Genomic DNA, 21,890 nt, shown 5'->3' with positions numbered 1-21,890 from the left:
TATTATTAAGGGTTATTTATATAGTGCTTTTGTCCAAAGCCCTTTACAATAGTTAGCTAATGGTACAAGCAACATTTGGAAAGATCATTGAGTAGTTCACTGAGATCCTCATCAATTTTCAAATGGTGCGCGAAAAAAAGTTTGAGTACCACTGATATACAGTATTTAAAGGATAGTTCATCTAGTGTACTTAAAAAAACCAACAATGTACATTGTATTATAAATGTACAACATATTTTTAAAAATTATTTTGTGGCTTTGGCTGAGTTAGGTTTTGAACAAATGTTTAAAGGCGGTTAGAATTCTGAAACTGGGCTCTATACTGAATAGTTAAGACAGAGGGAAAGGGAAGTACAGACAGTACAGCAAACCACCAGTAATACACTTCTACAGGAAACAGGATTTCAGGATACAAAAGAGTCTAAACTCGCAGAGACAAAAGGAAGGACTGAACATTTAAGTACCTACGCTGAGTCTACAAACAAGCCTTTTTCCTCCTGAAAGTTCCACACTATACTTTGTGTAGCAACAGACACAGTGTTAGGCAGCAAGGATCTAGTGGCCACGAGAATGATAACCATTATATTGTTTACCTCTGCTCAAAGCAAACCTGGACAGCATCAAGGTTTAAAAATGGCAGCTGCCGGCACCTTACTGACAATAGCACTCACACTGGCTATGTCTACACTTGCGGCTTCTTGCGCGAGAAATATGCAAATGAGGCTAAACGTGGAATATTGCCGAGCCTCATTTGCAGACCTAATGATCCGCCATTTTTGCAGAAGAGGCTCTTGCGCCAGAAGGAGCTGTCTACACTGCTCCTTCTTGCGCAACAAAAACCCTCTTGTTCAATGCCGTTGTTCCTGAAAATAACAGGAGGCGGGGCCACAACTGCCACACTGGGCGCATTTCTTTTTTTTTTGCTCAACCATCTGACAACCCTACCCAGCACCAGCTTCTGTTTCTTCCACCCTTTGCTGCCTCCAATACAGAAACAGCAGCCCGTGTCCACAGAGAGCTCGGATGCCCCAAAGACAAGGGATTCGCAGCAGCCTCCCCTGCCCCCACCCTGGTGCTGCTTCTCATAGAGCAGCAGCACGGGGAAAGTGGAAGGGGACAGGCAGCACCAGTGCTGTGGGGAACCAGCTTTTAAGTCATCTGACTCCAGCACCGACTCCTGATCCCCCTTGCTGATACAGAGACAGCAAGGGGGGGGAATACGAGTACTTGACTAGATTAACTGATAAATTTAGGCTTACTGGTTAATCATATACAGGCAGTCCCCGACTTACGCGGATCCGACTTATGTCGGATCCGCACTTACGAACGGGGCTTTTCTCACCCCGGAGCTCACGGGCGGCGGGTCGCCACCCGTGTCCTCCGGGGCGAGAAAAGCTTCTCCCAGTCTCCCTGGTCTGCTGGGGGGGTCCAGCAAAGCCGCTGGATCCCCCCAGCAGACTAGGGACACCCGAGCAAAGCCGCCCAGGCGGCGGGACTCCCGCCACCTGGGCGGCTTTGCTCCTGTCCCCCTGGTCTGCGGGGGGGGGGGGGGCAAACGAGCAAAGCCGCCCAGGCGGTGGCTTTGCTCTGGTGTCCCTGGTCTGCTGGGGGGGGTCCAGCGGCTTTGCTGGAGCCCCCCCCCCCCCCCAGCAGACCAGGGGGACAGGAGCAAAGCAGCGGAGCACGCCCGCAGCGGGACAGCCCGGGCTCTGCCCCGGGCTTCCTGGAATCAGCCGCTGATCAGTTTCAGCAGCAGCTGACTTGGGGACGCCTGGGTTTCTTAAGTTGAATCTGTATGTAAGTCAGAACTGGCATCCAGATTCAGCCGCGGTTGAAACTGATCAGTTTCAGCAGCAGCTGACGCCAGTTCCGACTTACATACAGATTCAACTTAAGAACAAACCTACAGTCCCTATCTTATACGTAACCCGGGGACTGCCTGTAGTCGACTACTCCTTTACTTCCCTAGTACCCACTGCCTTACATATCCTTTTAGAGGAAATAAAACAACACAGCTTATTGGAAACAACCTGAGCCTATGTTTATCTTCTTTGATGTCTGTCTCAGCAGAATATTGCATCTGTTACTCATGTATACAAAAAAAACACAACAGAGAAATAAGAAGTTTCTGGGTCAGCATGGAAATGTGAATTAATATTGCGACTCACCTAGTAATCCTGTGAAGTAGGAATATGGTCCTTTTGCTTTCAATAGTTATATCACGACTAAGTTTCACAAGCCTCTCATATTTATCATGTCTTGTATCAAGCTCCAGTTGAAATGCTAAACACCAAATGCAGATGACAAAAACAATTCTCATATGCAATGTAATACAATATTAAGCATTCTATTACCACACTATTTGTGTACAAGAACCATTTAATCTTCCATTATTTCACATTTGATTTTTATATAAAGTCATACCATTACAATGCTTATCTAGATGTTACTGCACAGAAAACACAATAAAATGTAAATACATTTTAAAAGTAGTAAAAGGCTGTCATTTTTATTTCTAATATTCTAATTTATGGCCTAATCCTGCTGCCACAATGGAGGATCTTGTTTAACTTAGCTTCATCATAAGTTATATGACTAATCAGCTGCTGTAACTTTATATTGGATTTGTACCAATCTGTTTCTTCTCCTGTCTTAACACTTCCTCCAGCCATGCTCACTCTTTGGGGGCAGAAACATCGGGAATGCATGTTACATCTGTATTACAAGTCTATGTGAACAGTTTGTTTAGAGATAATGATGATTCCTAGAGGATTAGCTGTTACAGTCAAAAATTTCTGAATGTTTCACAGGTATCAGAAAAAATGTATACTTTCTTCTCTTGTTCATTCTTCCTCCCTTTTTTCTGTTATTCTCGGTTCATTTGTACTAGGGTCTTACTTTCTCTCTAGTTTGCAGCTAGATACATACACTCAATTCCACAGAGGACAAACATATTGAAAGAGGCACACATATTAGTAATAAATTCAAGATGAACAGCTATTCTTCAGATTGGAGAGAAGTTAGAAGTTGGACAGTGTCTGGTCAACACTGAGATTGTTTACTAAATATAAAGGACAGCAAAAGGGCACAGTTAATCAGTTGCAAAGTACAATAAATCTGAGGATAACGGCATATTTAAAAAAAAAGTGAGAATTTGTATATGTTCTCCCTGAAAGAATTAGTAAATATTTTACTAAAAAGATTTACACAGCAAATGCAATTGTTCTTTGAATATCATGCCAAATTTGGAGAGGAAGACCTTGTTCATATTGAGAAAACATATCAGAAAACAAGTAATTAAGGTACATGTATACTGTGCAGCTAGGGAGCATACTTCCCAACATGAATATGCTAGTTCCATTCAAGTTAGTGTGCAAAAAACAACAGCAGTATAATCAGTGGTAGTATGGTCAGTGGCTCAAGCTTACCACCCACGTACATACCTGGGGGATCTGGGAGGGTTTGTACTCAGATTGTAAGTATGATCTGACTGCCACTAATGCCACTCCCAGCTCTACAGCTATTTTAACATGCTAACTTTAGTAGAGCAAGTGCACATATTTCAACTGGTGCTGGAAGGTACACTCCCAGCTATATTGTAAATGTACATGTCATTTTGTGTTTCAACCAATTAGCATGTTTCTAAACACAACTGTTTTTATTCACACTAAAACAAAAATAATGTTTAATACTGCGCTATTTTAACAACACATATCCTAACAGGATGCATTTTCTCAGTCTAGACAAGACTTATAGTTAATTATTAAAGTATGAATTTGGATTGCAGTTCTGCTTTAAGTGCAAACTGCTCACAGCCTAATTTGTAGATTCATACTAGTCTCTGCACTGTGGTATTACAGGAGCCTCCGGGAAGGGAATGGTTAAAGTATTGAAAACTTGAAGTCCTTAATATCAGAGAATTAACAGTACACAAACATTAACAGAAAATGCAAAGTGTCATTCATATGAACTTACTTTTGAAGAATTCTAATAACTAATTTTCATAGAAATATAACACAGAATACCATTAATAATCATGCTACAGCTGCACCATAAAGTTTATTTTTATTTGTTTACATACAAAATATCTAGTTTTGGAAAAACAATATCAATTACTGACAATCAGAATTCTAAAAAAGTCATATAAACCTTTTCTAATAATAGCTATGTTCACCCAAAAATGAAGTCTTCATTTCACAAAAGTTTGTTTATCTTAGTTATATTAGTCTTTGAGCAACAGATAATTTTAGATCATGCTAAGACATGGATTTACCTTTCTGATCAGATAAATTATTTTCCATTGCTTGATATATATCACACACAATTTCTGTTTCCTAGCTTTCTTTCATATTGCAAGGACTCTACAATCCCACACAATTATCCTCTGATTCTTCCCTCTTCACAGTGCTCACCCCTTAAAAAAAAGTGAAGGAACCTTGTTAAGATAGTAAACCAGGAGCCTGGGTGATATTAGTGTGTTTTAATCAAGCCAATTTTGCCCTACGAAACTGACCTCATGGATGCACTAAGGATTTTCTACATAATAAAAGTTGCATTGGTTTAAGATTTGAAGCAGGAGATTAAAGCAGTTAAATTAGTGCAAAATCCTATTTTTATATATAAGCACGTATTTTGTCTTACACCAAACTTATTCTGGTTTAATTTAAATTAGAAACAGGTTTTTGGTTTACAATGAACCAAAATCAGACTCTCAAACACAAATAATGGGTCTGTTCCAGTTTAACAATGAGATTAGTTCAACTTTTGTGTGTAAACGAGCCCTGATCTCAAATAACTGCAACTTTTGCTTCTGAGCAACAAAGCTCTGATTTCAAAGATGATCAGTGACATTATGATTCTGTACTGGGTATTATTAGTAAAAGCTAGGGACAAGTCACGGGCAATAAACAAAAATTCACAGAAGCCTGCGACCTTTTACTAAAAATACTGGGGGAAAGGAAGAGGGAAGAAAACTGTTCCAGGGACTTGCTCCAGGGCTGACAGCCAGTAAGCTGCTCTAATGATGGCTGTTTTAGGGGACATGGCTCCTGCTCTGCCTCAGAAGTCCATGACAGAATCATATCCTTTGTAATCAGCAAGAAGCGCTGTGTCTCACCATTCCCCTAACTAAAATATTACCGCATCATCTCTACCATGGCACACTGCTGGCTTAGAAAGCAAGAGATCAAGCTCCAGATTTAAGGATGTTTTGCTGATTTCAATCTTGCCTATGGACAACTGTATTTTACTCCATCATTAAATATTTTATTTCCACTAACTTTTATTGTACACATTGTTAAGGTCACGGTCTGAACTTTCAACTTTTACTTACACTTAAAAGACACCACCAAAGATGAATTAGCATTATCTTTTTCATCGTTCCTTTGGCCATGTGGGAAATTGTCATGCTTTCGTTTTCTGAACCCACCCGATCCTATAAATAAAACACATTGGAAAAAAGTGAGATTCAAATAGTATTATTGATCGCCAATTTAATAACATTTTGACCAGATGTCATGGCATTCATTTCAGAAGTGTTTTTAGGGAGGTAATGGAAATGCTCTGTATGGATACTGAGCCTCAAACTGAGCACGTAGGAACACAATGAACTATGAAAAGTTAGGTCACCAGCACTAAATACCACCCTCTTCTAAACACTGGTCTACACACGAGTACAAAATCTGTATAAGTGTGGGCATGTCTACACTACCAGCCAGATCAACAGGCAGTAATCAATCCAGCAAGAGTCAATTTATAGCATCAGACATGATAAGTCACTTGCCAATGCCGACTCCAGTACTCCATCAGAACTGGGAGCACAAGAGGAGTCGATTGGGAGTCTCCTTTTGATGCACGATAATGTGGTAAGTAGACCTAAGAACATTCACTTCAGCTACACTATTCACATAACTGAAGTTTCAAGATCAATCTCACGCCATAACATAGAACAGGACTACTCAACACATGGCCCACAGGCTGCATGTGGCCCGCGGCCCGTTTGTTTGCAGCCCGCAGTGCAGTTTGGGTTTATGCAGGGCTTAACATGCAACCTGCGGTTGGTATCCTTTGAACATGGCCATCACTAGGAACATGCTCCACAATAGAGAGGCATCTCTCAGGCAGGGTGAACATTTCAAGATGCAAGCAGACAGGCTGGCTGGAACAGACGGATACAGGGTGTCAGCATTTCTAGCCCCTAGGGAGGAGATGCAGAGAGCGGCGGGGTATTGTGGAAGGTGCTGGCTGCTTAGCTTTGCGGGCAGAGCCTGAGAGGCACTGACTGGCTCACACTAAGGATGTTAAATATCAGTTAATATACTAGTCGAGCAGTCGATGGAATTTCCACTGACTAGTTGATAGGTACTTCTGCATTCCTCCTCTGAAGTGTACAAGAACCCCCTTAAAGTGACAGCACCACATGGAGTCCGGGGTCAGCTCCTTGTGGTGCTGCCATTTTGAAGTATCCCCTCTTCTCCCCCCCCCCCCACTTGCTGCCTCTGATGGGGGCAATAAGTGGGGGAATCAACTACTCAACTAGCCAATAAGCATTTGCTTATTGGATAGTTGACTAATTATTAACATCCTTAACTCACACTAGCCACATTTGGAGCCCTGCCTCCACCCGACATGGAACAACAGACTCCCGCGGCGAGAAAAGCCGCTCCGCGTCTCCCTGGTCTGCTGGGGGGAGGGGGGCGCAGCTAGTGCGTCCCCCCTCCCCCCCAGCAGACCAGGCTTTTCTCGCTGACGCCTGGAGTAGAGCAGCTGGGGGGGCTGCCGGGTTGGTCCCACAGCACCAAGGTGCGGCGCTACTGGATCAATCCAGCAGCACCCCAGCTGCTCTGCCCCAGGCGTCCCCAAGCCAGCCACTGCTGAAACTGATCACCGGCTGACTACAGGAAGCAGGAGACAGAGCTGCTCTGCCCCCTGGGCTTCCTGGAATCAGCCGCTGATCAGTTTCAACAGCAGCTGACTTGGGGACACCTGGGGTAGAGCAGCTGGGCTGCTGCCCAATTGGTCCCCGCAGCGCCGAGGTGCGGCGCTGCGGTGACCTACCCGGCAGCGCCCCTGTTGCTCTGTCCCAGTCCAGATTCAGCAGCTGTTGAAACAGATCAGAGGCTGATTCCAAGAAGTCCTGTAGTCAGCCACTGGTCAGTTTCAGCAGCAGCTGACTTGGGAACACCTGGGGTATAGCAGCTGGGGTGCTGCTGGGTTGGTCCTCGGCACTACTGGACCAACCCAGCAGCACCCCAGCTGCTCTGCCCCAGGCGTGTCCGATTCAGCCGCTGCTGGTCAGTTTCAACAGCGGCTGAATCTGGACACCATTTCCGACTTACCTACAAATTCAACTTAAGAACAAACCTACAGTCCCTGTCTTGTAGGTAACCCGGGGACTGCCTGTATATGCAACCACACTTAAGATGCGGCCCTAGGCTTGTTCTGTGAGTATCACTGTGGCCTCCATAGCTGAGTAGCCCTCGGGCAGCCCAGGGCCTGGGCCAGTTAAAGGGTGGGATTTTTTCCTGGTATAAGTGTGCTGCTACAATCCCTAGGAACGATGATGCATTTGCTCCACTATGGCTTAGTGCCCCCATAAGCGATACCAGTGTAATCACATTTATAACTGTTGCAAGCAAACTGTACCCCAGTCATTCTACGCGCGAAAAAGCGGCGGCGCAAGACGTTCCGGCGCCTCGCTGCGCCCCGGCCGGGGCAGCACTGGGGCCCGGCTCTAGCCACAGCTCGGGAGCGGGGGAGTCCCTCCCGCGGAGCCACCCGCCAGCGCGAACCCGGGGGGGTGGAACCTTCCAGGGGCCGGCGAGCAGCGAGGGGGGGGGGGGGAGGGGAAGGTCACCGATCGCGGCCGGGGAACCCGCCGGGCCCTCCCCGCCCCCGGGCGCAGCAGCGACGTGCTCTGGCGCCGCCAAGCGCGACCCCAGCGTCACCTTCTTTGCCGCTCATGTTCCCTGCTGGGTGGGGGGGGGAGGTGACGCCCCGCCCCTCTCTCTCACGCGCGCACACACACTCCTGGGCCCCGCCAACCGCCGCCACCAGCGCCTCCAGTCTGAGCCGCCCCGCCTGAGCGCCCCTTCCGTTAGGACCCCGTCAGGTGATTATCGCAAGCGCCTGACAATAGCCCTCAACTTGCGGGAGCCAACCCCTCAATGCGGTCATAAAGCGGGAAGTGGTGAGAATGGAGACGTCACCGTAGGGGGAAGGAGTCGGCATTTCTGTCCGCGAAGGGGTTAGGTCAAGGAAACTAGTCTTGCTTCCACACAGGCATTCCTCAAACGGCTAAAGTACCCCCACTGAAGGACCCTAACTACGTACCCGTGAAACCGGTGTATTGTGGGAAATGTAGTTCTTTACTGGGAACGTGGTGACCCACCCGATGCCTTTCGCGAGCCCCAGCCTCTCGGAACGAAAAGCCAGCAGCTCAAAGTTCAAGTCTCAGATTTTCCTTCCTAGCCGGCAGGGGAGAAATTAGATCCCAAATTCTCGCTTTCCAACCTTTTAGTTCTTAATACAAAATCTAATTCCACGTATTAAAATGTTTCACTTTTAACATTTTTAAATCAATTTCTCAAAACAATGTCTCTGCTTTTGCAAAAAATACTTTTCTTTTTTCCACAATTGCCACCAGATTAAAAAATACAAAAACTCCAGGGGGAAGCAAGAGTAAAAATGCACGAGGACTCATGAAATGCATCTTCTCAAAAAGTTCTAGAAAGCTATTAGTTATGGCAACGAGGAGTCCTGTGGCACCTTACAGACTAACTGAAGTGTAGGAGCATAAGCTTTTGTGGGCAAAGACCCACTTTGTCAGATGCATGTAGTGGAAATTTCCAGAGGCTACCCCTCTGATACTATTAGTTATGGTAACTCCAACCACACTGTCAAATAACATTTGTCTGTGTTGTGCATGAGCAACCAATAACTATGCAGAGAAGTGCCTGTATGTCACCTTCAGTGATACCAGACTAAGGCCTGAGAATTTTCCAAAGTATCTCAGAAAGAATGGTACTGGATCAGAGCCTTACAGGGTGCCAACATTTGACAAAGATAGCTGCCAAGTCAAAGGCGATGAATAATCCACAAATAAGATAGTATCGTAATGCCACTATGTTGATTCACAGTACACCCACTACCTTTGACTCTGTGTGCAGTTCCATCTCAGACAACTAACATAGATAGAAACACTAACCCTGTTTATTTTCCTGCTGCATTGTCAGGGATTTTAGTTAACACTGGTTTATGGCACTGGCTACTTCCCTTGAACTTGTTCCATATTGCAATTAGTGTAAGTGTGTGATCTATGAGAAAAAATTGGTATCACGCAACTTTCACATATAGTAACTGTACACCCTAGCCTAACTATTGATATCTATCCAGAACAATTTGATCTTTGTTTAGGGTAAAATTTACCAATTTACACCAATGTGATTTCCTGTGGACAGAGTCTGGCTGGACATTAGCTCTATAATACAGGAAAATACTTCTTATCATAAACATTATCCAGACATAGCCCAGGTCTAGCAGAGCAGGGGAGTGTGACATTCCCCGTTAGGTACCCTAGACTGGACTGGCAAGAGAATCACCTCTGAGGGACCCCTCTAGGCCACCAGGTGGCCAATGGACTGAGGGAGAAGGAGTGGATTCTAAAGACAATCAGACCCAGGAGAAAAGGCCTGTCCCTGGCAGGAACCTGGTGCAGAGCAGAAGCAATTGGGGAGGGAGGAAAAGCCCATCTGGGTCCTTGTTATCTCTATTACTAAAGGAAACTCTGAAGACATCTCTATGGACACTGAGCCCCAAGTTGCTCACATTGCCCTAATCATGTGGGCTATCCGCAAGAAGGACAAGCTCTGAGGAGTGAAATCAGAAATGTTCACAGCACTCTGGCCTGACAATGCCATAGACTCTGCCTTCTCCCATTTACTCTTGATTTGCTCTTGGCTCTGACCTTTCCTAAACCCCAGTCCCTTCAGTCACCCATGCTCCTTACTCCTTTACCATCAGCAGTGGATGATCCAATGGGCAGAAGGAGTGCCCTGGCCAATTGGGTGACCCTAGAAAAATTGATGTCCCACTCCAGCAGAATCCTTTTATGGGGCAACAGAAGCCTGAAACCCTGGCAGAAGCATCAGCAGGCCTAGAGAAGCCCCTGCACCCTGATCTTGCTCCCCAGCAAAAGTGCTGAGTGGAACAGGAGAAACAAGGTCCCCAAACCTTGTCTCCCTCAGAAGCCCAGAGTGGCAGGGAAAGCCCCAGCACCCAGACCCCACTGCAGCCCCAGGACTGAAAGAGCTCTAACACCCTGCCTCGGCCTCAGAACTAGGGGGGCTCTAAGTCTCCACCATAGCCCCAGGGCGATAGTGAGGGGACAGAAGCGTCTCTGGTATTGGAGTCACAAGGTGGGGCAGAAAGGAGCAAACAGATTGTGAGGCCGCAATGCAGGGGTTCAAAATGAGGCAGGACTGTGGGTAGAGCAGAGGGAAGGCTGTGGGGGAAGGAGCTGAATAAAGTGGTCCTATGGGCAGGGCAGGGCTGCAGGCAAAGGTGTGTAGTGGGGCAGGACCATAGGTAGAAGGGATGGGGAGGGGACCCCCACTTGCTCTGGCCCAGGGCCTTAATTGGCCTCTCTCTGTTTGGTGCTTTCCCCATCTCTCTATGTCTCTCTTTTTCTCCATTCCATTCCACTCCCTTGCTCCTAGTGTAATGAACGTGCTGGCTAGGGTAACCATATGTCCTGATTTGGCTGAGAGAGTCTGTTTTTTAAGCCCTGTCCAGCCATCCTGATTTTTTTGGGTAAAAGTGAGCCTTTGCCCTGTTTGCTTTTGCCAGCTTGATCAGTTGCCAAGAGCAAACAGGACAAATGTCCACCTTTGTCACGCACACAAAAAATGAGGTGTGGGGGAGAGAGGGTGAGCTATAATGCCTGTCCAGTCCCATGGAAATCAGGGCTCCTGTGGGGACAATCATGACTTGAGTGAGCAACACCAATCCCAGCCTTTGGGAAATATGGTCACCCTCTCTAGTTTGTGGATTACTGCTTGTCTGAACCCTGCCTGACCTCTGTATGGGGAGGGAAGCTCAGACGAGTGGCTCAGACCAGACCTATGTGGTGTGATGTCCCATTTTCCCTTTTGGGAAATATGTTCACTCTAGTGCTGGCTCAGTAACTGGGTTTCTTCCTTCCAGACCAGCTGAGCTGGAGGGAGAGGCTCTAGCCAGAGAAGCAAAATGCAGGACAATGTAGCACTCTAAAGACTAACAAGATGGTTTATTAGATGATGAGCTTTCGTGGGCCAGACCCACTTCCTCAGATCAAATAGTGGAAGAAAGTAGTCACAACCATATATACCAAAGGATACAATTAAAAAAATGAACAAATATGAAAAGGACAAATCACATTGCAGAACAGGAGGTGGATGCAGGGGGGAGGAGGAAGGAAGGTAAGTGTCTGTGAATTGATGATATTAGAGGTAGGGAGAGTGGGATGTTTGTGAGTTAATGGTATTAGAGGTGATAATTGGGGAAACTATCTTGGTAATGGGTGAGATAGTTCAAATGTTTGTTGAGTCCTTTTTGGAAAGTGTCGAATTTTAACATAAATGACAGTTCAGAGGATTCCCTTTCAAGTGCAGATGTAAAAGGTCTTTGTAGCAGAATGCAGGTGGTTAAGTCATTGAGAGAGTGTCCTTTCTGGTTAAAATAGCAAGAAACTGTTTTCTCTTTGTGATCTTGTCTGATATCTGTTTTGTGGGCATTAATCCTTTGGCGAAGTGTCTGAGATGTTTGTCCAATGTACATAGCAGACGGACACTTTCGGCACATGATATCAATTCACAGACACTTACCTTCCTTCCTCCCCCCCCCCCCCCCCCCGCATCCCCCTCCTGTTCTGCAATGTGATTTGTCCTTTTCATATTTGTTCATTTTTTTAATTGTATCCTTTGGTATATATGGTTGTGACTACTTTCTTCCACTATTTGATCTGAGGAAGTGGGTCTGGCCCACGAAAGCTCATCATCTAATAAACCATCTTGTTAGTCTTTAAAGTGCTACATTGTCCTGCATTTTGCTTCAGCTACCCCAGACTAACACGGCTACATCTCTATCACTAGCCAGAGAAGGGCACTGTGTGTTCAACACCCAGCCAGTAGAGGGCTCCCTAATCCCTAGAGAAAGCACATCCTGGAGCTCACCAGAGATTGGCTTTGGCAAAGAACCAGGCTGAGTGCAGCTGAGGCTATGTCTAGACTACACTGATCTATCAGAAAAAGGTACACAAATTGCATTCCACAATTTGCGTACCTTTTTCCAGTAGTTTTTTCGGAAGAGGCTTTTCCAAAATTTGGCCCGTCTATACTGGGCCAAATTTTGGAAAAACCTCCTCTTTCTGAAGAGTCCTTCTTCCTCATGGAAAGAGGAAGACAAGGCTTCCAAAAGAGTGCGTCTGCTCTTCCACAAAAAAAAGTGGAAGAGAAGACACATTCCCTGGACACAGCAGAGAATTTCCTGGAAAAGCCCCGTAGTGTAGACATAGCCTAAGCTATTTGAGACATGTAAGTGAAAGATGAGATCTATCATGCCGCTGACAAGGGGCTGGTAGTAGCTACAGTAGGAGGATAGAGGGCAGTGGCCAGTATGCAAGGGGTTAATAACAGGACTGGCCTTACCATGCGGTGAACTGAGGCAGCTGCCTCAGGTGCCAGACTGTGGGGGGCAGGGGACACCACTAGTACCCAGAGTGTAGAAAATTGTGTCTGCTGCTGGTGCATATGTATTCTCTCTGCTCTAGATGCACAGAGATGGTGGAGTGATGTGCTGGAGAAAGGAGGGCACAAGAGACATAACAGACAGGCAGGAGAAAAGGTGGCAAGGGGGCATCATTTGAGCTCCCCACCTTAGGTGCCAAAATGTTGTGGGCTGGCCCTGGTTAATAATGACGTCCTTGTACATTTCTTTGCACTTTTTATTTTGCCAGCTCATTAAAGCAATCCTCTCTTGTTGCTGATTTGAAATGTAGGAATATTTATGAGAACCCACCAGTGTCTGGAGCTCAGAGTCTAGTGTTTGCAGTTCCTATGGCAAGCACCACCAGGACTGAGGTACAGAGAGCATCCAGAAGGGGCTGGTGTACCACAGTTCTAACTGCTATATTCTACAGTAGGGGCAGTTACATCATTAAATCATTGTTGTCTGTCTTTCACCCACACACACATTTATCCTCATAGTACATTTAAATGAGGGTGGGAACCACAAACAAAAAATGTTAAAAATCGTAACATGTGGAACATATGTTTACAGGTGAGCAGCCTGATCACTCTGCGTGTAGGTTGCTTCTTTTTTCCATGTCCTTTGTCTGTATAGACCCTAATCCTGCAATACGTTCTGTGTAGATGGACCCTGTTCCTGAGCACAAGCCCATTACAGTTGTAGGTCCACCTTCATGAAACAGTTTACAGGACTGAGTTGCTAGATGAAAATTCTTTGAGGTAGAGCCTGCTCTTGTTATATTTGTATGACACTGAGCACAGTAGGGCCCAATCCTGCCTGGGTCTTTAAGTGATGGATGAATATAAATAAATAAATACAAATAATAGCAAACTTTCAGCCTACCCAGTTATAACAGTGGGAAGAATATAGCTCAGCCAAATTCAAACGATAACAGTTGCAAAGCTATTATATAAAACCCTATGGAAAGTTTCTTAAACAGTTAAACAGGAGTTGCTAAAGACTGATCTCTCTAATTGTCTGGAACAGATACACAAATCTATCATTTTATGTCCAGCCACGGAACCTACAAGCTAGTCAAGTTGCACTTGTGATGCCCAATTTCAGTGCTTTTCAGAACTGTTCCAAAGCATAACAAAAATGCTCCAAAATGCCTGATCTGTGAAAAACAACATTATAACATGTAACAAACAAATAAGGTAATTCCCAGTAGATCTTTTCCAGCCCTGCTTTTCATATTGGGCTATACAGCAGTTTTAATTTCTGCAGTGCTATCTACTGAGGAGCTAACTATATATAGTAATACTATATATAGTAACAATAAAAATGTGGAATAAGTGTGTTAATGTTGTTATTGCTACAGAAGTTAAAGTATGACTTTCTGTTTTGGAAGAAGTGAAAAATTGCTGTCAGAAACAAATGCCTTCTCTTTTTATGATTGTTTCCCTGTTCTCTCCAGCTGTTCAGACCAAAAGCAGAATATTTTAGGTGGGGTTTCTTCACCAGGGGAATGGGAAGAATATTAGAAGGAGAATATCTTGTATCACTTGGAAGTTTTCAGATGGCCTTGGACAGTAGAGATTTGATCCTGGGAGGTGCTAAGCATCATCATCCCTCTTTGACTTCTGAGAGCATCAAAGGCATTGAGCACTTGCCAAGAGCTGCTCAACAACACCTTGCATGACTTTCTTTTGAGGTTTGCCTGAGAGTGGGGACTGCCTTTCTGAGGCACAGCCTTTAAATGTGATGGAGACTATAAATTACAGCCCTCTAGTTTGCAGCTGGCTGCTAGACATCTCTGTCTTCTAGCTCACATAGTCTTACCTTCTGTTATATCTCCAGCATGTTTCCTTTTCTTATACCTGATGAATATGGCATACTCCCTTACTATTAAGGAATTGAAAGATAACAGGACCCGGGGCAGTAGGTGATAGCTGAGAGGGGCTAGTTGATAGTGCAGGATTGTTGTTTTGAGAGTGAGGTACTATAGAGCCTCCTTGGAGATTCAGGGTCTGATTAAGACATAAATTCTGTAGGCCTGTGCCTAGGGCCCCCAGTCCGGGAGTCTCATGGTGAGATTAGAATCTCAACTTCCATTAGAAAAAAATAGTTTCCAACTCTCATGAAGAAAAACTTGAAAACAGACCCTATGTGTGCACACTACTTGAAACAGTGTCTCCAAGGGGTTTGACCTTCCCCATTCATCATAACCCTGAAACCTGCTGCTTTAAGGCCTTCCATACAAATACTGCCCCATCACAGGGCTTGTATGGAATGAGAAGGCATTTCTGCTGCCCTCCTATGATAGCGCTGATGGGGAGGTCTCAACACAAACTACTTCAGAGAGTGCTCTGCCTTGGGGTGCGTGGGAGGAGTCCTCTCTTCTTTATGAAAGACCTCTTGTGTGGGTGACTACAACACCTACAAGCTCCGACAAGGGTGGAGCCACTATGTGGGGGAAGGGTCACAGTGTGCAGACAGCACCATGGGATTTCTATGTAGGGTGTGTTTAGATCCTCAGAGAGCCTTAATCCAGGACTGTGGAGGCTGGCAGTTTGGAAGAACCAGAATTTCCAACAGTATGTCAACACTGCAATTAGACACTTGTGGTTGACCCATCCCAAATGACTCCATGCTTCACTCTCCCCTTCACAGGGTCCTAGAGCCTGGGTTCCAATCCAGGCCTGAACGTCTACACCAGTTAAACCGCCCCTGAGCGTGAGCCCTGTGAGTCCTATGCAGGTTTTTAATTGCAATAGAAATATACCCCAAGTGAACTTGTAGGGTTTATTCCACTGTAAATGGACACTGCAGAGTTTGCATAGGATTAAACAGATTTGTAACACACTCACACCATTGAATCACCCTTATGCAAATCTGATAAGTTTTTATTAAAGTCGCTGCTCTCATGGCAGCGCCATTCGGTCGCTAGAGTTGAAATTTAGTCTCTCTCTTTTTTTCCTTTTTATCTCACTGTACTGTACACACAGAGAGTGATGATGTGATGTTGCCTAGGAGATAGCCTTACGCTTATACTTTCTATCTACCATAGTTATCATACTACTGAAATCTTGACATCTTGAAATCTTGCTGGATTAAGGCTCTCTGAGGATCTAAACACACCCTACATAGAAATCCCATGGTGCTGTCTGCACACTGTGACCCTTCCCCCACATAGTGGCTCCACCCATGTCGGAGTTTGTAGGTGTTGTAGTCACCCACACAAGAGATCTTTCATAAAGAAGAGAGGACTCCCCCCACGCACCCCAAAGCAGAGCACTCTCTGAAGTAGTTTGTGTTGAGACCTCCCCATCAGCGCTATCATAGGAGGGCAGCATAACTTAGGACATTTACACAAATTGAATAAAGTGAAATAACAAAAAGTATGACACAGAAGGGAACTGTGTAAACTGTGGTCACTATGCAGGTCAGAACTGTTGCTTGACCTCTCTAGAAGCTTGCAACTGGTTGACAAAGGGAAGTGGAAGGTCAGCTGGTCTCTGGTTGTTATAACAACAAACTGTTATGTTTGTCAGGCAACTGTAATGCCCAGAGCCTGTTGGCAGTTGCAAAGTAAAGGTTGGTGGGTTTTTTTGTTTTGTTTTTGTTTTGTTTGGGGGTTGGTTTTTTTGCTTTTCTCCTCTTTAACTGGTATAGTTTTGGAAAATTACAGTTGAAGTGGGGACTTTCCTTAAAGTTGTGAGCCTCCCTCCATTGTTACACTGCTGTGCAAAGAACTTTTGAGGAGGATTGGCAAGATGATTTTTGGTATACACCCATAGCACTTAACTGACGTATAGCCAAAGTGTGTGTGTACATATGCACATGCGTAAGGCATTGCTGCAGTGGGTGTGTTGAAGATGCTCTCTGCTGATAGGAGAGAGCTCTCCTGTCAACATAATAAAACTACCTCTGAGAGCAGCAGAAGCTGTCAGCAAGAGAAGCTCTGCCACCAACATAGTGCTAGGCACATGAGCAGTCTGTGTAATTTATATTGCTCCGGGGAGTGGCTTAGTCACACTGCTAAGGGAGAGAGACCCTTTCAGATTCCTGGAATCTCCTGCTACTGAAGTAGACCCAATGAAACAGACTTTGTGATACAGACTGAGTGTGTGTGACACAGAGACCAGAGAATGTGTGTGGCAGTGTGTGTGTGCGCACGCATGGCACAGAGACAATGTGGCACAGACTGGGTGTGAGAGAAAGTGACACAGAAAGCATGTGTGCTGGCTGCTACTGGGTAAGTTTCTGAGAGAAGTCTTGCTCTGTCCCTTTAAGATAGGGAAAGCTGTCCTGCTCTGTTGTCCCCTCTCTCCTCCACTCTGCAGAGATGGAGTATAACAGAGAGAAGTGTGCATGAGAGAGACAAATCAAGCACTGAAATATTAGAAACGGTGCACTGCCACTTAAGACAGGCACTCTTCTGAATCACTTACGATCCATGCTTCTGATTGGAGCAGCTCTGTTGTGTGTCTCCCTCTCTCTAACCCCAGTTCTGCAGAGAGAGGATGCAGGGGAACACTCCCCTCTCCTTTCCCCTCTGCACAGCTAGCTGGAGAATCCCTGGAGCAGCTGGGCTGCAGGACTGAGCAAGGCGAGGGGGAGGGGCAGCTAAACATAGGCTGTGGGCTATAACTTAAGTATGATTGCTCTGCTAATCAGCTGGGTAGCCAGAAAAAATGCTTGACTGGCTGGATCCGGCCTCTAGGCCCGATTTTGTCCACCCCTGAGGAAGGTAGTGATGCTGGCTGTCTAAGGAACGTATTCCTTCAGTGTACATTAAAAAAATGCTAGAATGAAATCAGAAATGAGAATACATTAACCCTGCTACACTGATATCTTCAGGATACTCAAAATTTGGGAGCAAGTTCATCTCTCTCTTTCCTCTTGCACCCATGCATCTGTTATCCAAAATATTTATTTAGCACTGAAGTTAAATAAGAGTTAACAAAATCTACCAAAACGTAAGTTTTTTCAAAGAGTTTTTTAAAATCCCTTCCTTTCTTCATTGCTCAATGTTCTGTCTCTTGGCTCTTGTGATGTCATCATTTCACTGTCCTGCATTTCCCTTTATCGTAGGCTTTGTCTAGACTAGAGTTTGCTGTCCTGCTGTAATTGTTTGCCAATTGCTTGTTAAGTGGTTGTAAATGCTAATCTAGACACTCTGCAAATGTTTGTATCAGGACATGGGGGCTCAGCCTGTGACAAACCACACAATTTTTTGCTCCAGAACAAACATTTGTATAGACCCTCAGTTGTCAACATAATTAGCTTTTACAATCAATTAGTTCAAATTATAACAGGATAACTAACTCTAGTCTAGACAAAGCCAGAACATAAGTCCCTTAAGAGAACCAAGACTTGGATTTTCAGTAAAAAAAAAAAAAAAAGAGGCAGCAAAAGCTTTGCTCCCCCCCCCCCAAATAAACCTCAAAACAAACATGCAAACAAATAAACATGTAGGCCCCAAATCTTCAGATCAGAAGATTTATAGATCAGAAGAAAAACAAACGCAGTCTCAGTTATTGACCCTTTACAGATCCCCTTTAAAAAAGGAAATTCTCCTTTACATTCTTAATTCCTAAAATCAGGGTAACCATTTACTTTGTGGGACTGAAAGACTGGATATGGGTGTGAAACTTCGTCCCCCTTTACCATTACATTCACAGTATGCTTATAGAGCAGAGTGCTGGTAGCACAACAGACAAATTGGTTAGGGAAAGAGAAAGTCCATTAGGGGAAAGGCCCTCAAAAAACCCTTGTCTTGAAAATAGCTACAGGTTTGGTTTAATAGTTAAGATTTCTGAGGGTTTTTTGAGTGAGATATAGTCCCACTAAAAAAATCACGTGACACAAATTTTACACTGATAGCTTTTTTTTTAAACACATACTTGGGGCTCAAATTATGGTTCTGATCCTAATATTACTCCTCTGGGTTAAATCGTGGATAATTTCCACCATCCACTTACACTTTGGGGAAGCAATGATTAAGGAGTTATTAAGGGGATAGGGTAGAATTCATGCTGTAAATTTAGGCCTTTTGATAAGAAAGTCTCATAAGAACGTAAGAATGGCCATAATGGGTCAGATCAAAGGTCCATCCAGCCTAGTACCCTGTCTGCCAACAGTGGCCAATGCCAGGTGCCCCAGAGGGAGTGAATCGAACAGGTAATGATCAAGCGATCTCTCTCCTGCCATCCATCTCCACCCTTGACAAACAGAGGCTAGGGACACCATTCCTTATCCATACTGGCTAATAGGATGTTAGGAATCATTAAAAACCCATGAATTTATCTAATTCTCTTTTAAACCCTGTTATTGTCCTAGCCTTTACAACCTCTTCAGGCAAGGATTTCCACAGATTGACTACGCTCTATGTGAAGAAGAACTTCCTTTTATTTGTTTTAAATCTGTTTCATTTAGTGGCCCCTTAGTTTCATTTGGTGGCCCCTAGTTCTTATATTATGGGAACAAGTAAATAACTTTTCCTTATTTACTTTCTCCACACCACTCATGATTTTATAGACCTCTATCATATCCCCCCCTTAGTCTCCTCTTTTCCAAGCTGAAAAGTCCCAGTCTCTTTAATCTCTCCTCATATGTGACCCGTTCCAAACCCCTAATCATTTTAATTGCCCTTCTCTGAACCTTTTCTACTGCCAGTATATATTTTTTGAGATGAGGAGACCACATCTGTACTCAGTATTCAAGATGTGGGTGTACCGTGGATTTGTATAAGGGCAATAAGATACTCTCTGTCTTATTCTCTATTCCTTTTTTAATGATTCCTAACATCCTGTTTGCTTTTTTGACTGCCTCTGCACACTGCGTGGATATCTTCAGAGAACTAGCCACGATGACTCCAAGATCTCTTTCCTTATTAGTTGTAGCTAAATTAGCCCCCATCATATTATATGTATAATTGGGGTTATTTTTTCCAATGTGCATTACTTTACATTTATCCACATTACATTTCATTTGCCATTTTGTTGCCCAGTCACTTAGTTTGGTGAGAATGTAACTCTCCCTTCTCAGTATGCAACTTCTCCGTATGTAACTCCCCCTTCCGTCCCCCCTCCTCTGCCTGCATCCTGAGCTACTATTAATTTTCAAAATATTCTAAAATCCACATGCATGAGATTATCTGAATGCCACAACAGAGGCAATGGTACATGTTTGGAGTAATTTGGTTCAGGCGTTCCTTGGATACTATCCCCACCAATGAGATTTTAATATTCGGTTGCTCTAAAACTGGCATGCATAGTGAGATTACTTTGAACAATGGTATTCCACAACTGAAACTGAGGTATAGGGAACGCCCATTGAGATGAATGGGTTATTTCATACCACCCAGAGCAATTGTGTTAGAGACTGTTTATTGCTTTGAGGAGCCCTAATTCATCTGAGCACGCCCCACTGAGGTGAATGGGCTATTTCACACATCTATAGTACTCTGGTACTAAAGAAGGCTGCACAGAGGCCCTTTGCAGAGGTCCTTTCTTTACATGAGCTCCCTGAAGTGGATGCCTGAGGCTCCCTGCTATTCCCCTTGCTGCCTCCAGTTGATGGATAAGCTCCTCATAGCCCATTAGTTACCATTTTCTTTTCTTCCCATGTCCCTTCCAGTCCTTTCAGGTCACTCAGTGCCATGCGTCAGCAGTGATTTAAGGAGCCCAGGGCTCCAGCAGTAACAGCAGTGGTGACTGGGAGCCCCGGTACCATTTGGACCACCAGACCCTGGGTCTCCTGCCTCTTCTTCCCCTCCCATTAGCAGGCCAGCACACAGGGAACTGACAGGTTAGGAAAACCCTTATTCACCATAACAGATAACACCCCAGAAGTAACTCCCCTCTATGTGCAATAGATAAAGGTACATGCTAACCAACACATTCATTCAGCTCACTACAACACAGAGGCCTCAGCAACACTAATATATTTATAGCTGACACATATAAAATGGCTACGCATGTGACTGTGGGGAAAATCTGAGACTCGTCCATGCTTAGTACCCTCTTCAATTCAGGAAGTGTGCTTCAGATTCCTGCTGGCACTTCTAGTCTGACATCTGACATACATTTGGTAGCTTGTCAGATTGGGTTCCTAATTGCTGGTGAACCACAGAGCCACTCATCAGCCTGCTTCACAGACTGGTGAACTACCTGTGGTTCATTAATTTTATAGCAGTGTAACTCCACTGACATTTTTGGGGTCACTTCTGATTTACACTACTACAAATGAGAGGATCAGGCCCAATGGACCTAGAAAGTATTATTGATTAGGTACTTTTAGAACCTGGTGCAGTGACTGTCTTTTTATCTGTGTTTGCACAGAGAGGCTCTGGTCTATGACCGGGGCTTGTGAAGTGAGGTGCATGCTGATTGCATACAACATTGACTGTGAGAGCTGTGTGCTCCCGCTACATCCAATCAAAGTGCTGCTATGGATCAATCAGCACACCCCACAAATTCTAGGTATACAAGCGCCTTTAGCAAAACTACCTTGTCCTGAGAGACTGGTTGTTATGGCAACCTTGTGGCCTGCTGAGGTCAAGGAGAGCCACTCATGCAGCCCGCTCACTAGCCTAGGTTTCTCATCACTGTCCTAGACACCATCACAACACAAATAAATAAACAAATACGTAAATAAAATTAAATAATTAATTAATATGCACAGGGGTACAGCTGTTAATTCAGGTTTACAAGTCAGAATAAAATATATGGGGTGACTGATAATTCTCCAGGTCACAGAAGCAGTTTATAGGCCATGGGTCTGATTCATCAATGTGGAATGCTTCCTTCTAAATGCAGGAGAGGCATCACTGTAAAGTGGGGTAACGCATTGCTCGGGAAATGCAGAATTTACACTAGTGATTACATTACAGATGATACCTTATTAAAGGTATAGCATAGATGGCTTTCATTGCACTCCTAATAGTGCTTCTAGAGACATAAGCCTCAGTCCTCAGCCTCAGGGCTGCTGTCATTTATGTTGGTTTGCATCTCTTGGGACTGTTCCCATACTGGGGATTGCCTGTGGCCTTGTTTACACTTAAAATGCTGCAGCTACACCACTCTGCGCTTCAGTGAAGACACTACTTACATACACCACCAAGTCATGTCTGGATAAGCACTCCACTTCCCTGAAACGCA

At 44.7% G+C, this 21,890-nt stretch overlaps 1 protein-coding gene across 3 annotated transcripts in view; it reads right to left on the bottom strand.

The window, feature by feature from the left end:
* TSNAX (translin associated factor X) overlaps positions 1 to 8,083 on the bottom strand; it is a 42,113-nt gene extending 34,030 nt beyond the window's left edge. The window contains exons 1-4 of one of the 3 annotated variants that reach the window (XM_075924736.1): positions 7,947 to 8,000; positions 5,333 to 5,434; positions 4,274 to 4,414; positions 2,169 to 2,283 (exon numbers count right to left, since the gene is read on the bottom strand). In XM_075924736.1, coding sequence (XP_075780851.1) covers positions 2,169 to 2,283; positions 4,274 to 4,301 — 143 coding nt within the window. In that variant the 5' untranslated portion in view covers positions 4,302 to 4,414; positions 5,333 to 5,434; positions 7,947 to 8,000. Of the gene's footprint in view, positions 1 to 2,168; positions 2,284 to 4,273; positions 4,415 to 5,332; positions 5,435 to 7,644; positions 7,769 to 7,946 lie in introns of those variants that run through there. The other 2 variants (XM_075924737.1, XM_075924738.1) reach the window with 2 other exon arrangements.
* Positions 8,084 to 21,890: the final 13,807 nt, after the last annotated feature.

Source organism: Pelodiscus sinensis, chromosome 3 (assembly GCF_049634645.1).
Source record: "Pelodiscus sinensis isolate JC-2024 chromosome 3, ASM4963464v1, whole genome shotgun sequence".
Classification (NCBI taxonomy): Eukaryota; Metazoa; Chordata; order Testudines; family Trionychidae; genus Pelodiscus; species Pelodiscus sinensis.
Note: the sequence above shows the minus strand (reverse complement) of the source record. Positions and strands in the feature narration are given on the sequence as shown.